The 24,491-nt window shown below is 37.8% G+C and overlaps 2 protein-coding genes across 2 annotated transcripts in view; one reads left to right on the plus strand and one right to left on the minus strand.

The window, feature by feature from the left end:
- Nucleotides 1-24,491, minus strand: part of SCRG1 (stimulator of chondrogenesis 1) — a 780,146-nt gene that overhangs the window by 337,614 nt on the left and 418,041 nt on the right. The window lies entirely within an intron of this gene.
- Nucleotides 1-24,491, plus strand: part of GALNTL6 (polypeptide N-acetylgalactosaminyltransferase like 6) — a 487,857-nt gene that overhangs the window by 193,627 nt on the left and 269,739 nt on the right. Inside the window, exons 3-4 of the mRNA XM_086746397.1 lie at nt 3,024-3,162; nt 23,917-24,083. Coding sequence (XP_086602523.1) covers nt 3,024-3,162; nt 23,917-24,083 — 306 coding nt within the window. The remainder of the gene's footprint in view (nt 1-3,023; nt 3,163-23,916; nt 24,084-24,491) is intronic.

Below are 24,491 nucleotides of genomic sequence, written 5' to 3' on the forward strand. Positions count from 1 at the left end.
CTTTTGGGTTCTGTCCCTCTTTTCTCCCCTCCCTGAAAAATCAAAATCCAAGTAACTGAACTAAAACTTCTGGTTGTCCTTGATTTCTAGGGTTATTTACGCTGCAATTGTAAATCAGCCTCAGAGAGAGTTAGTATCAAGTCTTAGTGATGGGTTGGTTTTATTAATCACATTTTGGTGAGACCCCTTTTAAATCCAAAGGGGCCAAAAAGTCACCATTAGACTATTTTACTCTCTCTGTTCCCTACAATACTTTATAGTCCTGATGCACTTTCTGAATTGCTATTTTGCCTTCAGGCAGAACAAACAGTATAGGAGGGCTTATATCTGTCTTTTGGGTAGTCCAGCTCCAAACCAGTGTGCAGTGATGGCAATTACCATCAGTCATCTTGGAAAACAAGTCAGTGACAGAAGAGAATTTTAAGGTGGTTATCATAATTTGTAATGCTATGAGGAGACTCATACATGGCAATTTTCTGTACAAAGGGAACTCTTCAGGCCTACTGATTATCCAAAAGTTGTACTTCATTTTTTTTTTAATACTTATCTTCTAAGTTCACTGTTTCTCTCCTCCCAAGGTCACTCATAAAACATGGTCTCTTTTCTTGAGCTACTTTAGAGAAATTAGCCAACTGCTTTCAGCTGGATCTGATAGATAACCACCTGATCCCTAGCTAGTCAGGAGGAGCTGCAGGGTCAGAGAGTAAACAAATGGGAAAGCTAGCAGACATATCCACAGGATTCATAAAAGCACACAAGTTTCTGTTAATGCTCTACTTGATGGATATTTTAATTATAGTGTTAGGAAAGAGTCATGCTTCACAACTTCTAATACACTCATGGCCCAACTTACTACATAAGTGCAAAAGCAATTTATATACTGCAGTTGGTCAAATGCTTCTGCAGCACGGGATGAGAAAGTTCAGCCTGATCCTGAGTTGCTCTAGATAGCCACCATGATACCTATTCTTTTGGCTTATATGCAGTGACAGTGCTCCATATCGAGTGAGGAAGAGTGGAAGAGTACTCTAAAAGTACTTCTCTTCAGTTTTAGTAGCAGGAGGCAATATGAAGAAACTAATACTATGAAAAATATTTATCTCTTGAATAGCCAAATGGACTCCTTTAAGAAAAGCAAAGCAGACAATCCACCTTTCTTAAAACAGAGTGAATAGCTGGAATATACAGAAAATTATATTGTAAAAATATTGGTTATCAATAGTATGTCTTATTATATAGATAATTTATTTTGGAATTTCCATTATATTAGTAACTACCTGGATAAATCTCTTATTAAAAACAAATTAAAGTAGTTACTTTGGGTCTTCTTAGAATATGTGCTGAAAGAGAGGGGCCAAAATTTCTGTCTCGGGTTGAATGAGTTTAGCTTATTGTTACTGTATTATGAAACAGATTTGATATAATTATAGCTTGAATTTTGAGTAGTGCCTCTGACTCATCAGCTGCTCCTTTAATATTGTAGTTCCTGCCCATACTTAGTATGAAATCATAAAGATGCACACAGAGTCTTAGTCTCAGATTTTGTATGATGTTATGTTATGTGCATTTCGGGATGTTTGAAAATAAAAATTACAAGATACTTGTTAGTAATGAAATAGCATAAACGAAGTGTGTTTCATAACATGAACTAACTTTTTTTCCCTTGTAAGTAACATTATTTTCATTAAGAATTTAAATGAAATTGTCATATGCACAAAGTTTAGGATTAAAAAATGATTATTTTATCTACAAAAATTTCTAAAATTGAGTAACTGCAGTATCTTTAATTGTATATTGTATGTGTGTGTGTGTGTGCAATATGAAATAGAGCACTGATAGAGGCTTATGGGCTTTAAGGGTACCACTGGATGTTTCTCTCAGCTCACGGTTGCTTTCCTCTTCATCCCCTCCTGCAGCTGCTCCAGATTAGTTGAGGATCAGGTGGCCTTGGTCACTTACCAAATCCAGTTGGGAAGTTGATTAATTTCCCTAAAAGAGCTCAGGTAAAAGGAGGTATTTTCTTATGAGTGGGCCTGGAGGGAGAGGGACAAAGATGTTATAAAGTGATCAATAATATAGAAAGTGTATCTTTTTGAAAACCTCAGTAGGCATGAAGGGTTTAAAAACTCTGAAGAGTTCATTCTCTGCAAGAATGAGAAGGATAAAAATAGTGAGAAGAAGTGAAGGCTTTTATGTTCTAATTTTCTTTCAAATGTTTTTGTTTGTTCTCTGCTCTCTGACTGGAAGAGATAGAGGTATACTTGCCTGAGGTAGGTACTAAGCAAGCCAAGTGACTGATGATGAAAACTAACTTGGGAATAAAAAGCTGGAGTAGACAGCCTGTGCTTTGCCAGGGAACAAGCAGATGATTTCTTTCGGGAATGAAAGTGACCAGTTTCTGAAACCAAATCAGTAGTGCTGAGACGTTAGAAACACTGCGTACATCTGGCTGGTCCCTTGGAGTGTAAGAGTGTTCATGGAGCCTGGAGCAAAACAGTTGGTTTCCTTACCATTTGTTCTGGAAAGCTGGATGGCCTAAACTTCAGAGCTAAAGGTGTTTTGGAAATGGTGAGTGGGAAGGAGTGCTCTGCCTGCTAAAATGTAGAGTAACTGAGTAATCAGGTTCCCCATATCAATCAAAAGTATTGCTGGACCTGATCAATGTTTTTTCATAATTTTGCTATGAAAGCTTGATTCTGATGCAAAAATATCTTAGCTTAAATTACAGTTGAAATGTTTATTTATCAAATGTTTTTAAGCTGATTGTGTTTAAGGAAGGAAGGAAAGGTAGATGAATTGGGTGAATTCAGAAGGACTTCGAAGTCCCATTCGTTGTACCTGCTTTGTATTTTTTTTTGTATTGGAAGTAGCAGGACTGTCGCTAAGGACTTTGTGAGAAATTCTTTAGAGGTGTTCCAGCCCCAATGTAGTAACTGAAGTTCAGTCAAACTGCTATTTTTCTGTCTTTGTAGTCCATTCTGTGCTATTAGTTTGAGGCAAATAATTGTTTTCTTTCATTGTAGGGAAAGGTGAACATGGAAAGCCGTATCCTCTTACAGAGGAAGACCATGATGATTCTGCATATAGGGAAAATGGCTTCAACATATTTGTTAGCAACAATATAGCACTGGAGCGATCCCTGCCAGACATCCGACATCCTAAGTACGTAAATTATTTCCTGGACTATTTGATTTTAAGTTTTTATCTTTATGTATCTCTGTTTAACCTGTTTTCCTGGAAGGTCAAACATGAACCTTCAGCCAACAAAAAGTGAAACTTTCATTAAACAGGAGATAGAAAACTTATTACCATTGTTAAGTCATTTGCTCTTTTAGACTGAGCTGTCATCATTAACGCATTAAGACTGTAGAAGGCTGCTTTTAATTACAGAATGATTTTCATGGCATTTCTGGGTAGTGATTTCTTAGACAGTGATAAATAACTTTCCACACGGGTTTTCAGGTTCTCGTTTGGTAATAGCTGTAGATCTTTGTGCTGGAGGGCAGGGTGACAAGTTGCATAAAATTCTTGGCTAAACGTTTGGACCACTGTCTTAAAAATGTTTCTTCTGGATTTGTTACGTAAAAATGAAAGGAACAGCTACAGCTTATCAGGTGCTGATACTACAACTTATTGACATAGTATAGAATTACATTAAAACAGAATGCACAGTGATTAAATGCATGTGCAGAATTAGGGGGACTTGAATTGTGATACTGTTTCTTGATAGCAGTAATAGCATATGGAGAAATAGGATGAAGATTATTCTGGAAAACAACCACTGAGCTAAAAATGATCATGCAGTTCTCAGCAAACATAACTTCTTTTCATGTTCTGTAATATTTGGCTCTCTTATACAAGGAGTAAAGCTTTCCATCTGTAACAGAAAGGCATACATGCCCTTTCCTAGCTCAGGCTGTAATCCTCTAGAGTCACTCTGAGCTCAGAAGGGACAGATTATTTGGTTTGTCTATTTATCTGGTGTTTTTCCCTCATCTAATTGGGTGTTATGTAGTTAGTGTACGGGGGAAAGGTATAGGACTGTGACAAAACTAATTGTCTCCATGACTAGGTTTGTATTTTCCTTCAGATACAATTCCCTTTATTATATAATGTTTCAGGTGAAGATATATGCTTACTTACTTAGCCTATAAAATTTTGACGTGTGAATTACTTTGAAATTCTTCAGGGAACTGAACAGAACTTGAGAGCTTGACAGAAGTTCTTAGGGCGGGGGGGGAGAAATATCATGGCAACTAACACTTCTTGTTCCATCAAGTGTGCAACTGTTCTTTTCAAAGAATGAACAGTATACTAATGTTTTCCTAGTAAGATTTAAAAGAAGAATTCACAGTGGAGAAATTAACCAAAAAAAAAAAAATTTAAATGAAGTCATTTGTTGGGGGTGTTTCCTATTTAATTGCCTGTTGTAGTTCAGCCCCGATTAGGACCAGACTGCACAGTCTCTCTCTCTCTCACTCCCCCCACCCTCTGAGAGAACAGGGGGAGATAAGAAAAACGGCTCAAGGTTTGAGATAAGGACAGGGAGAGATCCGTAAAGTTACCATCACGGGCAAAACAGACTCGACTTGGGGAAAACTATTCATTTATTACTAAAACTAGCAGGATAATGAGACAGAGAACAAGATAACCTCCCCCCACTCCTCCCTCTTCCCAAGCTTAACATTATCTCTACTACCTTCCCCCTCCCCGAGCGGTACAGGGGGGAAGAGGGAATGGGGGTTGCAGTCAGTTCATCACGTGTTGTTTTACGCCGCTGCTTCGTTGTCAGGGGAAGAACTCCTTTCCTTCCTCCCCTGCTTCTTCGTGAGGTCCCTCCCATGGGCCGCAGTCCTTTGTGAAACTGCTCTGGTGTGGGTCATCTCTTCCACGGGGTGCGGGCCCTCCATAGGCCACAGCCTCTGTCAGGCCTCCACCTGCCCCAATGTGGGGTCCTCCACAGGCTGCAGGTGGATCTCTGCCCCTCTGTGGACCTCCATGGGCTGCAGGGGGACAACCTGCTCCAGCATGGCCATCACCATGGGCTGCAGGGGAATCTTGGCCAGGAACCGCATTACTCCTCCCCCTCCTTCTGAACTGACCTTGGCATCTGTAGCCATTCCTCACGAGAAAAATTCTTCACAACAGGCAGGCAGATGCCTCTCAGGATCCTTTTTACATGTCATTCACATCTCATCTCCTCTCCACTTCTTGCAGCCAGACTGGGCTGAGTCAGGCCCAGTGGGAGGCCAGAGGGTGAAGCCTGCAAGGCCCACAAGGCTCATGCCTCCCCCTCTCTGCCCCCGCTCAGCTGCTTCACATCTTCTCCCTTTTTTTTTTCCTGTTTTCCCCTTCTTAAATACATTATCGCAGAGGCGTTATCACGGAACATTCTGCTACCAATTGGCTAGGCCTTGGCCAGCAGCGGCTCTGCCCTAGGCCCGGCCGAGTCCACTGAACAAAGGGGAGCGACTTCTAGCAGTTTCCTACAGAAGCTACCACCTTAGGCCCCCCCTCACTAACAAAACCAGAACGTTGTCATGTTGCATTGTTTTGAGAAAACAGTTTATCTGTTAATTTTTATATATTAGTATTGTTTGCGTAGAATTAAGTAAAAAAAAAAAAAAATTAATAAACTGTTTGGTTTATGTACTTTGTTTGCCCTCTACTTTGCCAATTTATCATTTATAATCATTTATAGAAAGAGTGCTTCCAAGAAGTTTGAGTTCTAATGTACAGCTGTACAGCATCAACACTGTGTTAAATTACATTGTTGGCATAATAAATATGCTCATCAAGCATCCTTCTCTATTAGCAAAGCTGCAGAGAACAATTACTAAATACAAAAGGAAGCTGACATGTTTATCCTCTCTTTGTGTTTTTGTAAGTTGATCTTCTGGCAATTTGTTTCTCACTTGCTCCTGTCCACACAGTCAATGACATTTCCATGCATGTCCCCAGAAGCAGTGTGAGCAATATGTTGTCAGAAGTGACATATTAGGAACAAGTCAGTGCCACACCAGCCTTTCTCTGCCTCCCTTCCCCATGCATAAATCCTTTAGTGACTTTCACCAAAGCATCTCATTTGGGAAACTTGAATTTTTAGATATCTGCATAATTTTCATATTCCAATTAGGCTAAGTTCCTATGATGTTCAGTGAAGTCCTGTATGATGTTTTGGTAGTGTCCTGAGTCAACTGACTTGGTTCATGTCCTTCTAACCTTCCTTATGTTAAACACTTTTAACACAAGTAGTCCATTAGTTAATTGACTGTATCACTTATCTTCAAAATGTGAGGATGAAAAATGTTCTTGTGCTAAATTTGCGTACTAAATAGTACATTGATTAAGGTGACAAAGCTGGGCTCTATACTTCAAGGTGTAACCATCAGAAGTAACTCCATGTCTTGCACTTCCAGGATGCAGGGAAGTCTGACAATGCTTTCTGACCTACTGTCAGAAACAAACCTATCTCTCAACTGCTATATGTTAAACATGATGCAGGTTAGTCTCAGCCTGCACTTCACTTCAGAAAATGTGTCCTTTCTTCAGAAGCATGTGTAAGATGTGAAATAGTTCATACTTTATAAGGTTCTTTCAGAGAAACTAGTTGGAAAACTATGTAACTTCTATGCCAGAAAGGGGTTTTCTTATTGAAATAGAGTAAGTAATTCAAGTGAGGTGTAACAGGTAAGATGTAGTTTGGTCAGCTTCTTAGTATTATAAAAGGCTTTTTGTGCAGCTTCTAACTGCCCTTCAGTTTGTTTTGTGGGGGATCCTATTATTATAGGCTTTGATATTTTTTATATTTTGTTCTATTAAGTGTATACTGTTTGTACAGGGTCTTGTCTGTGAGGCCTAATTTCCTGAAAATGTTGTCTAGTATTTGTTTTAAAGAACCAAATAGAATTGTTTTATTGTCGTTAGTAGAGAAAATTCACAAAGTGAATCTTCAAATATAACAAAAACTGCGTGGTTAATCCTGTAATTTGGATCAAAAGGTATTTAAATTGAAAGAGCAGCTATAATAGTTTCTACATTTCTCTGACATAATTTCATCAAAAATATTTTATTCCAAGGTCTTGGACTAAAGAAATTTCAAGTCCTGCTTCCAAGTGATTGGTTTTTTGGGACTTATGCAAAGATAGCAGATAACCAAAACTTACTCTTTTTAATCCAGATGAATTTTCTCCTCCTTGGTCTGTTTGGAAATTGGGCTCAGGATTTGCAAAATACATTTTCTGACAGGGGAGTGGGTGGAACTTAACAAATGCTTAGATGGTTGAGCTCTGAGAAATCCAGGTTTTCAATTTTTTTTTTTAATTTTCTTCTTGTGTGTTTTCTTTTAAGTGTGATATATTTAAAGCACTTCATCAAGATATATTCAGACTGATTCTTCTTTCCTTTTTAGGACACTAAAATGTGTGTGCTGTAAAAAATCCCTAGAGAAATAAAACAGTTAACTTCTGTTTTAAGGCTAACTTAATAGCTTCCCTATCTCCTTAATATGTTTCCATTTCATACCTCTAATATGTCCCATGGTGTTTTTTCCTGTGTCTCATAGCTACACTTGAAAAATATTTGATTTTTTTTTTTCTGTCCCACTCTCATGCAAAATTCATCTCGCAGTGAGTGCTCTCACCAAGTTACATTAGCTAATTCTCTGTTCTTTGCCCATAATCACCCCTTGGCTTCAAGTCTAAAAAAAACCAAAACTTTTATCTTTTTTCTTTAATTCCAAATAAAAATCTGAAACAGGATTATCATCTCAGTTCACTGGGTTTCAGGAATGATTTGGTGAAAATAAGACTTCTGGTCACCTAAAGGGGAAGGCAACATTATGAATTTTGGGTAGTACTGAGAGTTGGCAATGGAGTTATTATTTAAGAGTTAGAAGTTCTGTATCATTATGAAAAACATTTTAATACCCAATGAATAATGTTTTTATTTTTTCTTTTCACCTGCCCCATGCCACTTTCTGTAGTCTGGTATATAACAACCTTACTAAAGCTAGAAAGAATGCTGGCACTATTGTTTCTTATTGAGAGAGACAAATGCTAAATATTTTAATTATTTAATATAGCAGATGCTATTAATTCTTATCTTCTCAACATTATTAAATATTCTGCCATTCAAACCAGTTTTGTTCAAACAAACAAAGCTGAATCTAATTCACATTTTGAATAGTGTTAAAAATGTTATTTTAATGAGGCTTGGAGGAATGATTGCAATCATCTAGTCTGAACAGTGAATATAATTCAGTGATATATCCTGTTTCAAACTCCTAAGTCCTTGAAAACTAGAGCATCCAACTTAGCTCTTCATTCTTAAATCAAGGAATTCAAGTTAATTCCTGGTACCAACAGAGTTTTGACGATTATCATTTAAAATCTTTGTGTTTAGTATGTTTGTATAGCAACAGGTTTCCTTTTATCTACAATTGGTAGATTATTTGTTGATAACTTCTGTACTCACAGATCAGATGCACAAATCCTTGTTGGTTTTCCTGCATAATCTTGTCACAGGAAATCCCATCCTTTTTAGGTTTCCCTGGGAACAGATAGATTCATTTTGTACTGAAATTGTTAATGTTCATATTGTACATTAAGGATGCCTAAGCTGACTTTAGTGATGTCTGGTTTTTAGCCCGTATGGACTGAAGTCAGTGTTTCCAAGCATTGACTGCTGATCTTGCTGTTGCCATGTGAAGTGGTGGCCCTTCACTGTCGCTCCCAGCAGTATTTCTTTTCAGAAGTCTGAGCTATGCTCATTTTTCTTACACATTAAATTTTTCACAAGCCTCAGAGGAAATGCATTTTCATATTCAAAGAAATACAGGTGTTTAGCTAAAGGCTGTGATATCTTCTTTGTCCCGAACACTAATGAGATTTTCTTTCTTTTTAATAATAAAAAAAGTAAATTTCACTCTACTTTTTCTGCATAACTGAAACTCTCCAACTCTCCCTTCTTATCAGTAGGAGAAGCTGAGACAATGCCTGGATGGTTCTCTCTCAAAATATTTGAACAAAGTGTGGTTGCTGTCCCTTGTATTTTTAAAAGATGCTAAAATGAATACAATGGGATTTTTTAGGAAGTTGGTTTGTTTTATGTTTGGATGTATTTTTTTGTGTCTGTGGAATAGTTGCAGAGTTACTGTTAATCCTTAATTATGTCCCTGCTCCTTGCAGGGGGGTTGGATTAGATGACCTTTAAAGGTTCCTTCCAACTGTACTGATTCTATGATTCTATGTTTTAGGAAATTTTACAGAAAGACTAGAATTACTTGACTAATATGGGAAAGGGATATATTATAAAAATATTATAGTTATACAGTCATGTGGTAGTTATATCTGAATCCCCTAAAAAAATTTTCAGTTATTCCATTGAATGTGTACAATTAATTTCTTTTTATAAATACAGTCATTTGTCACAGTTTAAGCTATGTATATTGTCCTTAAAAGTAAAATTTAAAAATCTGTCTTTAATCCAGTCCCCCAAAGTAGATTGCAATGAATTCTCTCAGCGATCTGTGGTCTTAAAGACAGGCTTAGCTTTTCCTGCTTCAAGACACTACAAGAAAAATTATTTAATCTAATTTAAGTATGCTGAACTTCACAATATTTAATACAACTCATGGAAGTAATTAGTTGTTTGGATCAATATTCTATTGAATTTTTTATTATATGTTGAAAGAAACTAAGAGAGTAGAAGATTTCTTTCCAGTTCTCATTAACTTTGGGAAATCAGAAATATCCTTATACACACATACATGCTGCATTCCTTCGTACCACTGTTTCCTAGTATTACCTTAACCTCATCTGGCCACAGAGCAACTGGTTAAACTCAAACTTTCCTTTTAGTGGGGTAGTGAGAAAGCTGGAGGTTATTACTCTGACCGCTTTTCAAAGCATTTTGTGTAGTTACTCAATGTAGTGAAGATGGAAAGTCACGTGGTCCAAAACATTATAGGCGCTGTCCCCATTTCCAACCCTCACCAGATTGTTCTTTGCAATTGCTTCAGGGCATCTCATTCAAAGTGCAGCTCCTCAAAACAGGGTCAGGAATATTTTATATTCAGGAAAACTTGTGGTCTTCTGTCTCTGTCATGCCTGCTGTCAGTTCCTCTGCAAGATATGTATTGATAGTAACAAATAACATGGAATAATTCCCAAGTGCTTTCTGGGTGCTCTGAGTGTCTCTTTTTATGGCACCAACAGCTAAAATGTGGCTGAAGATTGATGATTCCCTGTCTGTACTTTGGTGAGGAGCAGGCTGCAGTGTTTAATAGGCCAGTGAGGAGGGTCCAAGCCTGATGTGTCTGTTTCTGTTTGCTGAAAAGAGCTTGATAAAAGAAATAAGCTGTTTATACAAGTGGAGGAAAGTAGTTCTTGTGTGTTTAGATGCCTTGCGTGTTACCTAGAATGCAGTAAAGCCTCCCACACTGCTCAAAAAAAATAGCAAGCTGCAGTAAACATAACTGTGAAATCTAAACTTAATAGGACAGAAATACTGAAGGCTATTTACCCTCCAGCCAGCTCTGTGCATCTGGGTTAGCCAAGTCTATTAGCATTTGGCAACAGTTGAAGCTAGAACTTTTAACTCTCAATACAATACTAAAATTTGAAAGTATGTGTAACTTCACTAAGATCTATGAGAAATGGGGAATGTTCCGGGGACCTGTACCTTTGCAGTTCACGAGTGAAAGTGATGTTGTTATATGCTGTTAATTTAAGAGTTTTATGAACAGCTTCAGTATACCTTCCTTTTTCTTGTATATCCATTCTTGCTTCCTTTCCAAGCATATTTTCATACAATTAGGCATGTATCTCATATGAGTTTGTGTAAGACTGGGTACTTCTAAGCAAACAAAATTTCAGCTCCAATATTAACAAAACACAGCAAGTGCCAGTGATATATTCTTACTGGCAACGGAATTAGTGTTATACCTCATAACAAGGACAGCAAGAACACAGGTAATAATGAGCAGCAAGGCTGGAATGAAAAAGTAACTTCTTTCTGTTTTGCGTGGTTTGATTATGAACAACCTTATCAAGCTCTAATTTTTCAAAGGCTGCACTGGCCATAAGATGTGGTAGCAGGCATGAGAACTTACTGATCATGCTGACTCCTGTGATCAGTGAGGCCTGACGGCAGCATGCTCACAGCATTCGCTCCCACATCTACTGGCTGTGACTTTGGTGTCATAGGCACTGATCAGATCCAGTAATGTCTTGCCAATTATTTCACCTTATATATTGTGTATGGGAGATGATGTTGAGAGAGAGGTGTGAGCCTGGTCACATATTGCTGTTAAAGGTAGTGGAGGAGACATGTAGGTAGATCACAGAAGGAATGTCCTAAAATACTTAGGCAAGCTGGACGTAGTAAGTCCCTGGGCGCATGAATGCTGATATAATTTTGAGGCCACTCTCAACTACCTTTGAATGACTGCAGCATCTGGGAGAGGTGCCTGAGGACTGGCACAAAACTGGGAGGAGTGCCTGATATGCCAGAGGGTTCCTAGAAGCCTAGGGGATAACTTTGGAATATAAGGGCAAGAAGTAAAAGGATAATTAGAATTTCTGAAACAAGCTTAAAGGGTAGTTGAACATCACGGGCTGGTTTGTTCCTGAACCAGCATGCTGAAAATGCACTTTGAGATGAGGAAAAAAACTGAGATTATAATCCTATTTCTTCTCCGTCAGTCAGGAAAATGAACCTAGATTCAAAACAGAGGCTTTTTATTGATCATAAGGTCTGTGTGACTTTTGAGAGACAATCAGATAAGTGTGCTTGGTGTGAACGAATGAATTTTGAGTATATTGATATTTCTGTAATCTTCTCTCAGAAAAAAAAGTGGTTTGGGAGTGTGTGTGTGCATATATTGTATAAATTGGGCTACTTACTGGTATTTTGGAATTTATAGGTAATAAAGTGCAAGGTTTAAGATGAAATACAATTACAGTACTAAAGATGCCTGCTGATGTAACCTTGCTTATGAGGGATTTTGAGGTGGTATAAAATTACTGTATGCATTCTCCCCCTCCCTCCAAGCCTAGATATAAAATATATAGGTAAGTAAATACATTTCTTAAAGCATACTAATAAGTGGTTTGATTTTGTTTGTTTTTAATTTATTTTATTTTTGTAAGATCTTTCCATGAGGGATGATGGTTTTATACCTCAATATCTTATAAAACAAAGGTTGCAAACAGAAATGTGTTTTGTGTCATAAGGCTTATCTGCCTCTTATGTTCTTCCCTTGGTTAGAGGAACCTTTTGATTTGAAGGATGAAGTGAGGCAAACTCATTGAGTTTGATTTCTTCGAAGATGTGCAGTGTTGCTGGAGAGATTGTCCATGACAGGCCAAAATGATGCGATTTGACATAAAGTAACAAGCACCTAATTCAGCTCTATGTGTCCAATGAAGTCCGTACTGAGGGAAACCTACATAAAGAACAGACAGCTTTGCCTATTTAGTTTCCAGGACATGATGTTGTTTGTTAGTGCAGTTAGTAGCAATAATCCAAACAATTTCTACTGTACAATTTAATCTTCTTTTTTTTTTTTCTCCTATGAAAATAGCTATAACATTTTGGAGAAGGTTGTTTTGTTGTTTTGGGGTTGTTTTTTTTTTCTAGTAGTGAGAAGTGTTGTGACATTTATTGAGGCTCATACCTTGTAATGTCTGCTTGCTTCCCAGCTGAGCCACTGTGAAAATAAAGATTACTTTTCCCTCCATCAGCTCACACCCAAACTAATTTTACAGCCTTGTCAAATGGCAGCAGAAATTACTAGTTATCACTACTTTATCAGACTTGGTTGACAAGGCTTGATTGGTACAGAAACGTGGTGAGACTGAAGCTTGTTGCTGTAAATTGAATACGTTGGCAGGCTAAGACAATTACTATGTAAATCTTCACTGGAAAATGTTTTGTCCTGGTAGCTTTGTAGAGGGCTTGTCAGCAGCTGGGAGCCCAGTGGTGCTGTAAGTCCTTTAATAAAGGGAAGAAAAGGTCAGATTTGAAAAAGCAGCTCAGCTAAGAGAGCGTGTGCTGACAAAGCCAGTGGGGGCGGCGGGAGGGAAGGTTGAAAAGCTCTGTTTTCCCAGGCACTTCACTTCCTGAAAGAGGAGCAAATTGGAGGTTGGCTACTTTTATGATCCAGTAACTGCTGCAGCAGGCTGCTACCTTGCTTCCTAAATGCAGCAAAGGGATGTCTGCAAGACACTTACCTTCTCCTATGCTATTATCTATCAGAAAGGGCGGTTTACAAGGTTGTTGGTGTGTCTAGAAGGCACAGAGCCTGGTAACTGGCCAAGGCATTGCTATTGGAATCCCTTAATGTGCATAAAATATTGTTATATCCACAGGGTCAAACAAATTGCTGCTTTTATGAATCAGCTTTTTTTGTAAAGTGGCTGAAATGGTGCCAGCCCTGCTCTCCTTTCTCATAATTTTAGAAGCCCATTTTCTTTCATTTGCTCTTCTACAGAGGTAGTAGATTCCTGCATGATTCTGTTGGCAGAGAAGTCTCCCTGCAACTTTGAAACTGACTCTAAAACTGTGTTATTCAGAAACTTGGGTTTGATTCTTGTTTCGACCCACCAGAAGAATTTGATTATCTCAAAGGAATAACTAAATCAGTATTAAGTGTTTTAAAGTGAGTTAAAGGATGTGACAGTGTATCATTTTTATGAATAAGCCGTGAACTCCTCGAGCCAGATACCCAGCTACGATAACAAATTGTAGGAATGGCATGCTGGTAGAAAGTTTCACTTTGTCAGTAATGTATATTTAACATTTTTCACTATACAAATTATTTACAAATAAGTTCTACCTTACCTTTTTGCAAAGAACTTCAGTTTCCTAGTAGCTATTTTCTGGTGACTCTGTGGTGGGTATATATAATAACCAGTATTGTGCAGCTTTCTGAGTTCAGTTTTACGAAACAGTAATAAATTGCATACTTGAATAATACATATGATTAGTGCTTAGTAATTAATAATGGAAGGGAGAAAGAAGATTCTTGGGCCAGAGATGGTGAAGAGGTACTTACTGCTTTGCAAATTAACTTGGAAACAGCTTATGCACTGGTGGAGAGGTCCTCTATTTTTAAAAATCTCATCTGAAAATCTCTAAGGGACAAATTTAATGATGTAGTAGTATTCTTTCATAAGAAATATCAGATACTAAGTTTTGAAATATGAGGGAAAGAAAGCTTATCGTGGAAAAAAAGACAAGATTGATCAAGGATAGCAATATTTGAAAGCATAATTCATAACTTCAAGATTATTATCAAGAATCAGAAAATGTCATTGTGTCTGGTTCATCATTTGGTGCCCTTTTTTTCATACAAACATACACAAGTGTTTGTGTCTGTAGAATGTTTTTCTAGCAAAGTCCAAATTGCTAATTTTATTTCATAATTCTGAGGAACTGAACGAGGGGAAATGCTTAATGTCCCTTGCACATTCCCCTTTTCTAAACTTCCTTTGTTCTGAACACAATGTAGTAACTGAAGTAAGAAAAAACAGATGTGAGCTACTTACTTAGCAGAATGACAGTTGCTTATCATGGTTATTTTCTTCCTAGGTATTTCTTCCAAGACATTTGTATATAATTTTCAGACTTAACACAGAAATTAATCTGAGATTTAAGAGTTTATTAAATAAGTTCACAGAAATCTATTAACATTTATGGTAAGAAATTGTTGTTCTGGTAACCTTAGTTACTGAACCTGTTATTCAGTATTGTTCCACAAATAAGTGCTGGTGTGCTGCACTTAAATATGTGATATTTAAATGCAAGAAAAGTCACATCTTTAGGAAAGCATCTGTAGTACTTTAATGTCAATCTTTAATATTCTATTAAGATTAAGCAGAAAGTGCTTATGCTGAGTAGGAGCACTTTTCTAGTTTTAATCGCGAGGCTCTTCTCCTTGAATAGTATTCCTACCATGAGTTCTAGATATGTATGGTTCTTTCTTCACCCCCTTGCACCCTCCCAAATTGTTGACTCGGCGTTTGAATACTGTTCTTTTGAAATAAATTACATTGCTTTCCAAAGTCTTAAAATAATCTCTTTTGATGGCAGCCACTTACTCATTTTGAAAAATATGACCAGAAGTCTAGTTACTATTTGACTGGACTATGTGAAAAGTTCTGCATTTATAAATGTCTAGGGCAAGTGCATGGTCTGAAAAAAAACCCAAAAATCTGAACTACACTCTTTCTTTAAATTTAAAAAGAAAAAGTTCACCTAGACGACACAATGGACTTCCACTTCCCAGTGTGCCTTTCTAATGGTACCAGAATGCAGTAGGATTATACTACAGAAGCAAATTATTTTGATTTAATAGCTAACTTGCAATACAGAGTAATGGTAAGCTATGTTTTTCCCTTGTTCTATGTAATCTTTTCTGACTGACTGCAAGCAGTTACTATGTGTGCAGGGGTGGAGGACTGTCCTGGCTTCGGCTGGGATGGAGATAATTTTCTTCTCTGTAGCTGCTGTGGTTTGGATTTAGTATTTGAAGAATGTTGATACTACACTGATATTATTAGTTGTTGCTAGGAGATCAAGGACTTTTTCAGCTTCCCAGATGTTGCTAATGTGCAGTTGCAAAAAGCTGGGAGGGTTATAGCCAGTACAGTTGACCCAAACTGGCCAAAGGAAGTATTCCAACCATAGAGGTCATGCTCAGTACATGTCCTGGAAATTCCACCTCCTGAGGTAGTCTATGCCAAGGATACACAGAGCATCTAGCCCAGTAACAATGGGGTGTTTTTGCCACTCATTCCCACTTAGGATCACTTTGGCATCTAGTGCAGGTAAAGGTAACTGTTGGGATCCCCCTGTCACTCCAGAGATAAAAATGAGTTCTGCCCCTTTATAACCTAAAGACATTAAGATGTGCACTGGTGTCCACTAGAGCCTTATCTTTCTGGTGGTCTGATGTGCCAGGCCATCGTATCTGCACAGTCTGGTAAATTAGGTTGTCCCTCTCCTCCACCTGGATGGAGACAGAGTCCCTCTGATTCTGATTATAGTACCTCCTATCAACAAATGGCTTGGTCTGATCATAGTATCAACAGATGGGTTCATGTGGGATGTGTGGGCTCGAATCCCATCCATGTTACTTCTTGTAAATACAAATCAGAAGCCCTTTTGCTCAATCTGGGGAACTGCCCACTGGAGACTGGAGCAGCAATTTTCCTGGAGGAACCCCCATATGTGATTGTTTTGCCTCTAGGGTTGAGGTGGGTTTTCCATCCCACTTCCTCATGTCCTCTCCATGGTCACACAGGTAAAACCACAGGGTACTTAGCTGCATGTACAGTCTCTTTTGAGCAGGGGAAGTTGTTCTCCTAATAGCTGAGATACTAGTCTGTACAGGTGGGGAGTAGGACCTGTCCTCTTTGAGTTGCTGAAACTCCCAGGACAGTTTTTTGAACAGGTTTTCAGATGTTTCAGCCAGTCTTTCCACAGTCAAGATGCAGTCTCGTAGAGGAGAAGATTGTCTTCCTATTGCTGGAGTTGGTTAGCTGTTGCATACACCGGTGGTGCCTCTCTGTCTTTCCAGCCTATTGCTGCCAATGAGTTGGCATACGACGGTGGTGCATTCTGTACAAACTTCCTCCACATGGGTTGGGTACATTCGATTTCATCTGCATAGTACTTAGTTGGTTGCTATCTCCACGTCAAGGAGATATTCTTAGTAGTAACTTCTGTGTGAGTTATATCTTCAGACTTACTAGAAGGAAAGAGAATAGGCATATCAGTACAACGTGCATGTCTGATGCAAATACTCCTACAATTACATAGTAGCTAGAAACCATAACCAAGATCAAAACGTTGTCATTGTAGAAGATGGAGTCCCTGCTGCCAAGGAAGTAAGTATTGGGAAGAGGTTCTGTGAGATTAACTGAAGAAGATGAGTAGTATAGACAGAATAGTCCTAATCACTGGAAGCCACTGTCTTTTAAAGCTCTTAAGAGAAGAGTTGACATGTTACATGCATAAAATGAGACTGTGTGGTATAAGAACAAGAGAGATAACATTCCCATATGTTGCTGGATTCCAGTACTGGCTGTGAAACAGGCAAGCTGCTTGAATTCACCACCCTAGTCTGGCAGTCTGTAAAGCTAGGAATAATCCCAAATCTGCTCTCTGGAAAAGATTGAAGTCCTGGGTCTATTTGGTTAGGATGTGCCACAAGATGTACAGGTGCTTGCTGTTCCCCTGCACCAGCTGCTGCTGATGTAGTGTGGCATATACTTAGAGATGTGAGCATGTATGTGAGCTAAGAAGGCTCATCAGGATCTCTCAGAATACTTTGGAGACGACAGCATCAAACATTGAACAATTAAGAAGGCTGCATTAGTCATGTAACTGAACAAGGAAAACTGAGGAAGAGGTAGTGTGAGTGTTCTGGTTTTGTTGGGGGGGAGGGGGAGTGGGGGGGGACTAAGGTGGCAGCTTCGGTAGGAGACTGCTAGAAGTTGCTCCCCTTTGTTCAGTGGACTTGGCCGGGCCTAGGGTGGACCCGCTGCTGGCCAAGGCCGAGCCAATTGGTAGCAGAATGTTCGTGATAACACCTCTGCAATAACATATTTAAGAAGGGGAAAACAGGAAAAAAAGGGGGAGAAGATGTGAAGCAGCTGAGCGGGGGCAGAGAAGGGGAGGTGTGAGCCTTGTGGGCCTTGCAGGCCTCACCCTCTGGCTTCCCACTGGGCAGCCGAGTGGGCCCAACTTGGCCCGGCCTGGCTGCAAGAAGTGGAGAGGAGATGAGAAGTGAATAAGATGTAAAAAGGATCCTGAGAGGCGTCTGCCAGCCTGTTGTGAGGAACGGCTGCAGATGCCAAGGTCAGTGAAGGAGGGGGAGGAGTAATATGGCTCCTGGCCAAGATTCCCATGCAGCCTGTGGTGAAGACCATGGTGGAGCAGGTTGTCCCCCTGCAGCCCATGGAGGTCCACAGAGGAGCAGAGATCCACCTGCAGCCTGTGGAGGACCCCACATTGGGGCAGGTGGAGGCCTGAAGGAGGCTGTTGCCCGTGGAGGCCCCACTGGGGCAGCTGTTCTGGAGAGACTGCACCCCATGGAAGAGATGACCCACGCCGGAGCAGTTTCATGAAGGACTATGGCCCGTGGGAGGGATCCCATGAAGGAGCAGGGGAGGAATGTGAGGAGTTCTTCCCCTGACCATGAAACAGCAGCACAAAACAACGCGTGATGAACTGACTGCAACCCCCATTCCGTCTTCCCCCCTGTGCTCCTCGGGAGGGGAAGGTGGTAGAGATAATGTTAAGCCCGGGAAGAGGGAGGGGTGGAGGGAGGTTATCTTGTTTCCTGTCTCATTCTCCTGCTAGTTTTAGAAATAAATGAATAGTTTTCCCCAAGTCGAGTCTGTTTTGCCCGTGACGGTAACTTTAAGGATTTCTTCCCGTCCTTATCTCAAACCTCGAGCTGTTTTTCCTTATATTATCTCCCCCTATTCTCTCAGAGGGTGGGGGGAGCGAGAGAGAGACTGCGTAGTCTCAATCAGGTCCCAATCAGGGCTGAACTACGACAGTGAGGTTTCTTAACTCTAGCAATTTAACTTATGGGGAGCCGTAACTCAAGTACAACTTTGTGTTTCTGAGCAAAGTGAATGAATGCTACCTCAAACATTAAACATGAAAGATTCTACTGAGCTATTTGATTATCTGAGGAAAAGCAAGTATGGAGGTAAGGATGAAAGTGAGGAAAAATACAATGAAAATGTGGCAGACTAGTCAAATAATGTGCTCTTATGATCCTTTAAATATTTATCTTCTTATCAGTGTGGGCATGATGTTGAGTATACATACATAGCCAGAATTGATTACTGAGAACACTTTCATGGAAATTGTTGTGATCAAAGCTGTAGCAAAAAGTCAGTTTGGTGTAATAATTTCAGGTAGACAAAGGCAAACTTACAAAATTTCATGGGAGGTTTTTCTTCTGAGACTTTACTTATGTTTGTACTAAAATACGCTTCATTCAAATGAGCCATTTTACAACATATACAGAACAGACTTGTCAGAGTCAAATGACCTGTCTTCATCTTCATTTACTGTTAAAATCAATCTTGTTACAAAAAAAAAATTCTTGTGAGTTATTTTAAAAGTTAATCCAGATGAAAACAGTACTAGGGTAAAAACTGGTCCTAATGGAAGCCAATTAAAAATAGTGAATGATACCTTTAGTATTAAAAATTATTTTTAAAGACCTAGTAGTTGCACTCATTTTTCATTTTTCTCCACTGGCTTTTTGTTGTTGTTGTTGATTGGTTGGTTTTTTAATTCCTTCCTTAGTCAGAATATGATGTGATACTAAAGCTCTAGATTAATACATTCGCCTTTATCAGCTGCACTATGATGTGATAATGAAAAGGATACCATAAAGTAATATTGATTGACATAAACTATGTTACAATCTTTTCAATGTTGAGTCACATCTTGCAGCAAACCCTTACTGGACTGAAACTGGCTGAACTGCCTTTCTGTCTCTTAAATCTACTAACTTTTTTAGAATATTGATTTTTAGGATTTATTTTCAGGCCTTTGAAGATTTCCCAGTATTTCAAGTTTTAAGGAAAGTCAGTGTGTTCTTTGGACACTTTATTCTGCCATTGAAACTGCCTGAATAACACTTACTGTCCCCATAGTGCATACATTCATTTAAAGTGTGCAAGCAAGTTGTGGTGTCTTCAGGTGAAGGCTGACAATTGGCGTTCATATGTGCAAGTACTGTCCTTTTCTAAATTGATGCAAATTTGCATCAAATTTTCCACTGAAATTGTGAGGCTTTGGAAAATGAAATTATTTTGTTCAGCAGTATTTGAAATATTTTTATAGGAAGTCTGTTCAGTTTCATTTAACGTATTTACCATAACTCAAGTTTCACCTAATGAATATTAGTGCTCATTTAAACATTTTTAAAATTTGATCGTAATGCTAATCTTTTATACATAGGATTTTTCCTTTCTACAGTAAACCTTGCTTTATTTTTTTTACTGTAATACATTTTTGTAAGATTCCATTCTTCAGGAATTATGAAAGACTCTTAAATTATAATTTCTCATTTCTTTGGAGAATCAAGAATGTCACTTTTAAAACATTCACTCCACAGGGTAGTTAAGCCATTAACCAAATTAATTTTAGAGAGTAGACATATTGAAATCAGGGTCTGTATTTTGCTTGGGAATGTTTAAAACACTGTTACTGTATTAGGATTCCTTTAGTGAGAGTAAGAAGCACTTAGTCTTGAAAGTCTGACTTTATGGTGGCTGAAAAATAAAATAGTTATTTATTGAGAGATATGTTAGAACCTTGGAACCAGCATAAATAATAAAGCAAGGTTAGTTTGAAGTGATGATCAAACTTTTGTCAGCACCTCTCCAAATGTGCTCTACAGAATTCTTGATAATGAACTGGTGTTGAAAGAACACTTCTAAAAATCTTTTTATGCTGACACAAAATTGTTGCAGTTAATGGTAAAAGTAAGTTTCTCATAGCTTATCTGATAACTTGCTGATACTTCTTGGTTTTAAACATCATTCTCATGAGTAAAATACAGATGAGTTGAAATATTGGGTAAGATAAATCTGTGTATGTCGAAGTTTAGAGATTTATGTCAGCTAATGTTGTATATAAAAACTGTTATGTTTTCTGCTTAACACATGAATCCTACATCTGCCTAGACTGATTTATTCTGTGTTGTAGGCACCATTAATAAATTTAGATATCATAATTGTTCATGACTATGGACTTCACTCTGATCTAGTGATACAGTATCTAGTTCTTTGTTCTAGGCAGAAAGTCCTGATCATTATTTTGGAGGCTAGCAATGGCTTACAAGAAGCAGAATCTGTGCTTCCAAGTAGTCTTCTTGCAGCCAGGGTATTTAGCAACACTTATAAATGCTGCATGCATATATGATTGTTCTCTTGGTAAATCCCGTGTCTCAGCAGTCTAACTGCATCTTTACTGCAATTCATGGGCCTTTCCTGAGCACTACAGCTATCAGTCAGCTCTGTCCTGCAACCCATCACAGCACAGAGCCAGCTGTACTCTGCTAAAGATAATGCTGAATAGAATTACAAATAAAAGGGCTTTCTGTATTAGGCCTTCTAAAACATAGCGATCTTCTGTTACAGTTAGTCTCCTGTCAGAGAGCAAATGGACTTAAACTGAGCAGAATTTAACTTGCTGAAGAAACACAAGTAGGCCACCGCTATGAAACCTAAGAGGCTGTCTTAACAATAGGAGATGATGAAATTTAAGGTTTCATTTCTACAGATTTGAGAATCTGAACAGCTTTTTTTGAGAAAAGTAGGAAAAGGACATTTTGGTGGGTCTTACTAGAAATCAGTTTGCATATAGCCAGGTACCTTTGCAATGACTGTCAAAGTAAAAGTAAATATAAATGAGGATTAAAGGTCAAAGTGGAATGATGGAGACATTTAAGAAAAATGTAAGATATTTTCCTCTTCTAAGCATGGTTCCCTTTTAGAGTTAATAGAGCAATCTGTTCTGTAGGACGAATGAAATAGTTTTAAACAAAGTCCATCAGTCTTGCTTCTCCTTCTCATCACTTAGAACATGCAATTATTCTGAAAGCATTGATGAGAATATCCAAATCCAATGACCTTCCCTATCTGTATACGCTTAAAATTACCATATAGATCATGCAAATACACAAATTTCAGTGCAACTTCTTTCAAAAGGTTTCTTTCTTTCTTTCTTTCAAATTCTTATACAGGAGGGGCAACATTTTTTTTAAAAAAAAAAAAAAACAACATTCTGATGTGTTTCGTTGTGCTGGGTATTACTTTTTTTTTTTTTTCTCTACTTTTTAGAAGTTGTAATCTGACATAAGTGACTTTCTTTTTCTTGATTTTGTGTTGTGTTTTTGGTTTTTGTTTGTTGGCTTGGAGTTTTATGGAGATGGGGAACTTACTGATTTTAAAATCATGCTTACTGGAAGTGAAAAATGCTAAAGGAAAGATCTTGCTTTCAAGAATAGCATAGGAATTACATGTATGTGTCGCGGTTGCATTTGTTCTAGTCCAAGAAGCATCACTGTTGGCAAACATCTGGCAACAGTAGGCAGTGGTTTTGGTAGGTGGTTTTCTTAATTTGAAACAGCAACCTGTTAATAATGGAATCCCTTAGTTGTATGACTTCCTACAGATGAGGAAAATAATTTTTGCTTTTTTCTTTTGCTGCAGGGGATTTTTTTTTTCCTCCAAAACTGATAGAATATATACTTAGTTTTCTATGACCAGATAATGAGCACAGTTTTCTCAAGAACTTCACATGCTTGCAAAATACCTGTCCTTTTTCCAGTGCACATATATTTTTCTACCAGCAAACTGCTTATTAAAAAGTTTCAAAAAGTGTTATTTTTGCAAGTAACTTGTCATTAAATTAATTGTTGCCACAGTTTAGGAAGAAATGTATGAATTACAAATTTAAAGCTTATTTTTTAGGAAAGCATCCAAAAACTTGATTGCTTAGTCACATAAATAACAGTTATTAACATAACAGTTAATATTTTGCAAATACAACCATAGCAGCTATGAGTTTTTATAATTTCTTTTGAGCATTTCTTCATGTGGTAACTGTACAATAAATTGGTAAATACTGATTTCTAAGTGACATTTATAAAGTGGAAATATGAACTAAGCTGCAGATAGATGTAAATCAACATTATAACCTGCAGTAGTGTTTGATATGCTTAGTTATTCTTTTTGAAAAGCAGCAAAGATTTTCTGTAATTTTTTTTATACCCAGAAGTTGCAGATCTAAACTCTTCCTTTTTTTTTTTTTTTTTTTTTTTTTTTTTGTTTTGTTTTGTTTTGTTACTTTTGTTTGTTTATCACAAAGCTGACATGTTTCTACTTGTAAGGATACCTTTATCAGAGTGCAGCTTTCTCTTGGGGAATGAGAAATCATTCAGTTACTTTGTCCCCAGAGTTGAAAATGCCATGTCACATTCACAGCAGAGGAATGTGCCCCTTTTCCCACTTTTTCAACAAAACATGAAAGATGAGATCCTATCAGTTTCAGTAACCTAAACGTTATTCATGAAATATTGTCAACTATTAGGAGAAACTGAATTGCAAAGCCATTATTTTTAAAGATTGGATTTTTTTTTCAGATGTGTGGACAAGTCAATATTAAAAATGGTAGAGTTAATCACTGTTATTACATAGATGCTGTTCAATTAAGATGCTGAAGGTGCAGTGCTTTCCTTTCAAAAATGATAGTTTGTTTACCTGTTCTTGCTTTTATCAGTTTGCATCTTCAGAATAATGTGTTGTTTTATCTCTTTATTTAATAGCAGCAATCACTTTGGCTATCTAGATGTGATGTTGGAGTTGTATTTGTGTATATTGTTATTTTGCATACTGTGAACGTGTCAGTCAGGATAATAACACTGAATTGTTTTCTAGAGTTTGTATCTTAGTATAGTAGACTGCTTTTACAGATTTTGTCTGCTATGGACAATAAAAAAGAATCGTTTCAGATTTTCTTTAGCTTCATATTATGTTTCAGAATTCCTTCTGATAAGAGCATTTGTTTTCTAGACATAATGTCATAGGAGATGTATCGTCTGTCATTTCGCAGGAAAAAGTATCCAGTGAAGGAAAAGAATCTAATTCCAGCCAGCGTACTCAAATTCTGTTGTTGTTCAGATTTATTGTATATTGTAAGCAATATCAGTATTTTAAAATAACTAGTTAAAGTCACATGAAAGTACTGCTTGATTACACTGTTGCTTTTTATGCCAGAAACCATGATGGCTGAATGGCCCAAATGGATGGCAGTATACACCAGCTCAGACTTCTCAGTGTGCTTATGCAATTTTTTTTCTTCTCTTTCCAGCTGTAAGCACAAGGTGTACTTGGAAAAGCTACCCAATACTAGCATAATTATCCCATTTCATAACGAAGGCTGGACTTCACTCTTGCGAACAATACACAGTATTATCAACCGCACTCCAGACAGCCTGATAGCAGAAATCATTCTTGTGGATGACTTCAGTGACAGAGGTAAGGCCCAACTGGTTTTGTTTAACTTGAAATTTATAATGCAGTGTGATCCATATAGAAACTAAAGGGAAGCAAAAAGTGAGGAGATCGTACCTGCTGGACTGCTTGCCTTGAAGACTTGTTTGATTGTTAGCTGGAATAAACATGCATGTAGCTTTTGTTTTACTTTGCATGAATACTGAAATTAATGTCAAAGCGAAGAGACTGTCAACTGTTCATTGGCCTTTATTAATACAGTATTTTGAATATATTATTTCAGAAATGCTGCAATTTTAGTGTTTCAACATCTTTTCCTTAGGCTTCACTTTTACTCAGAAAATCTATTAACTCTGTCCATTTTGAACGCAACTAATTAGATTTTAATAATGGAATTTTATTGAGTTAGACAGCTTCATATAGTGGTGCAAA

This window comes from Chlamydotis macqueenii, chromosome 4 (assembly GCF_036417535.1).
Source record: "Chlamydotis macqueenii isolate bChlMac1 chromosome 4, bChlMac1.mat, whole genome shotgun sequence".
NCBI lineage: Eukaryota > Metazoa > Chordata > Aves > Otidiformes > Otididae > Chlamydotis > Chlamydotis macqueenii.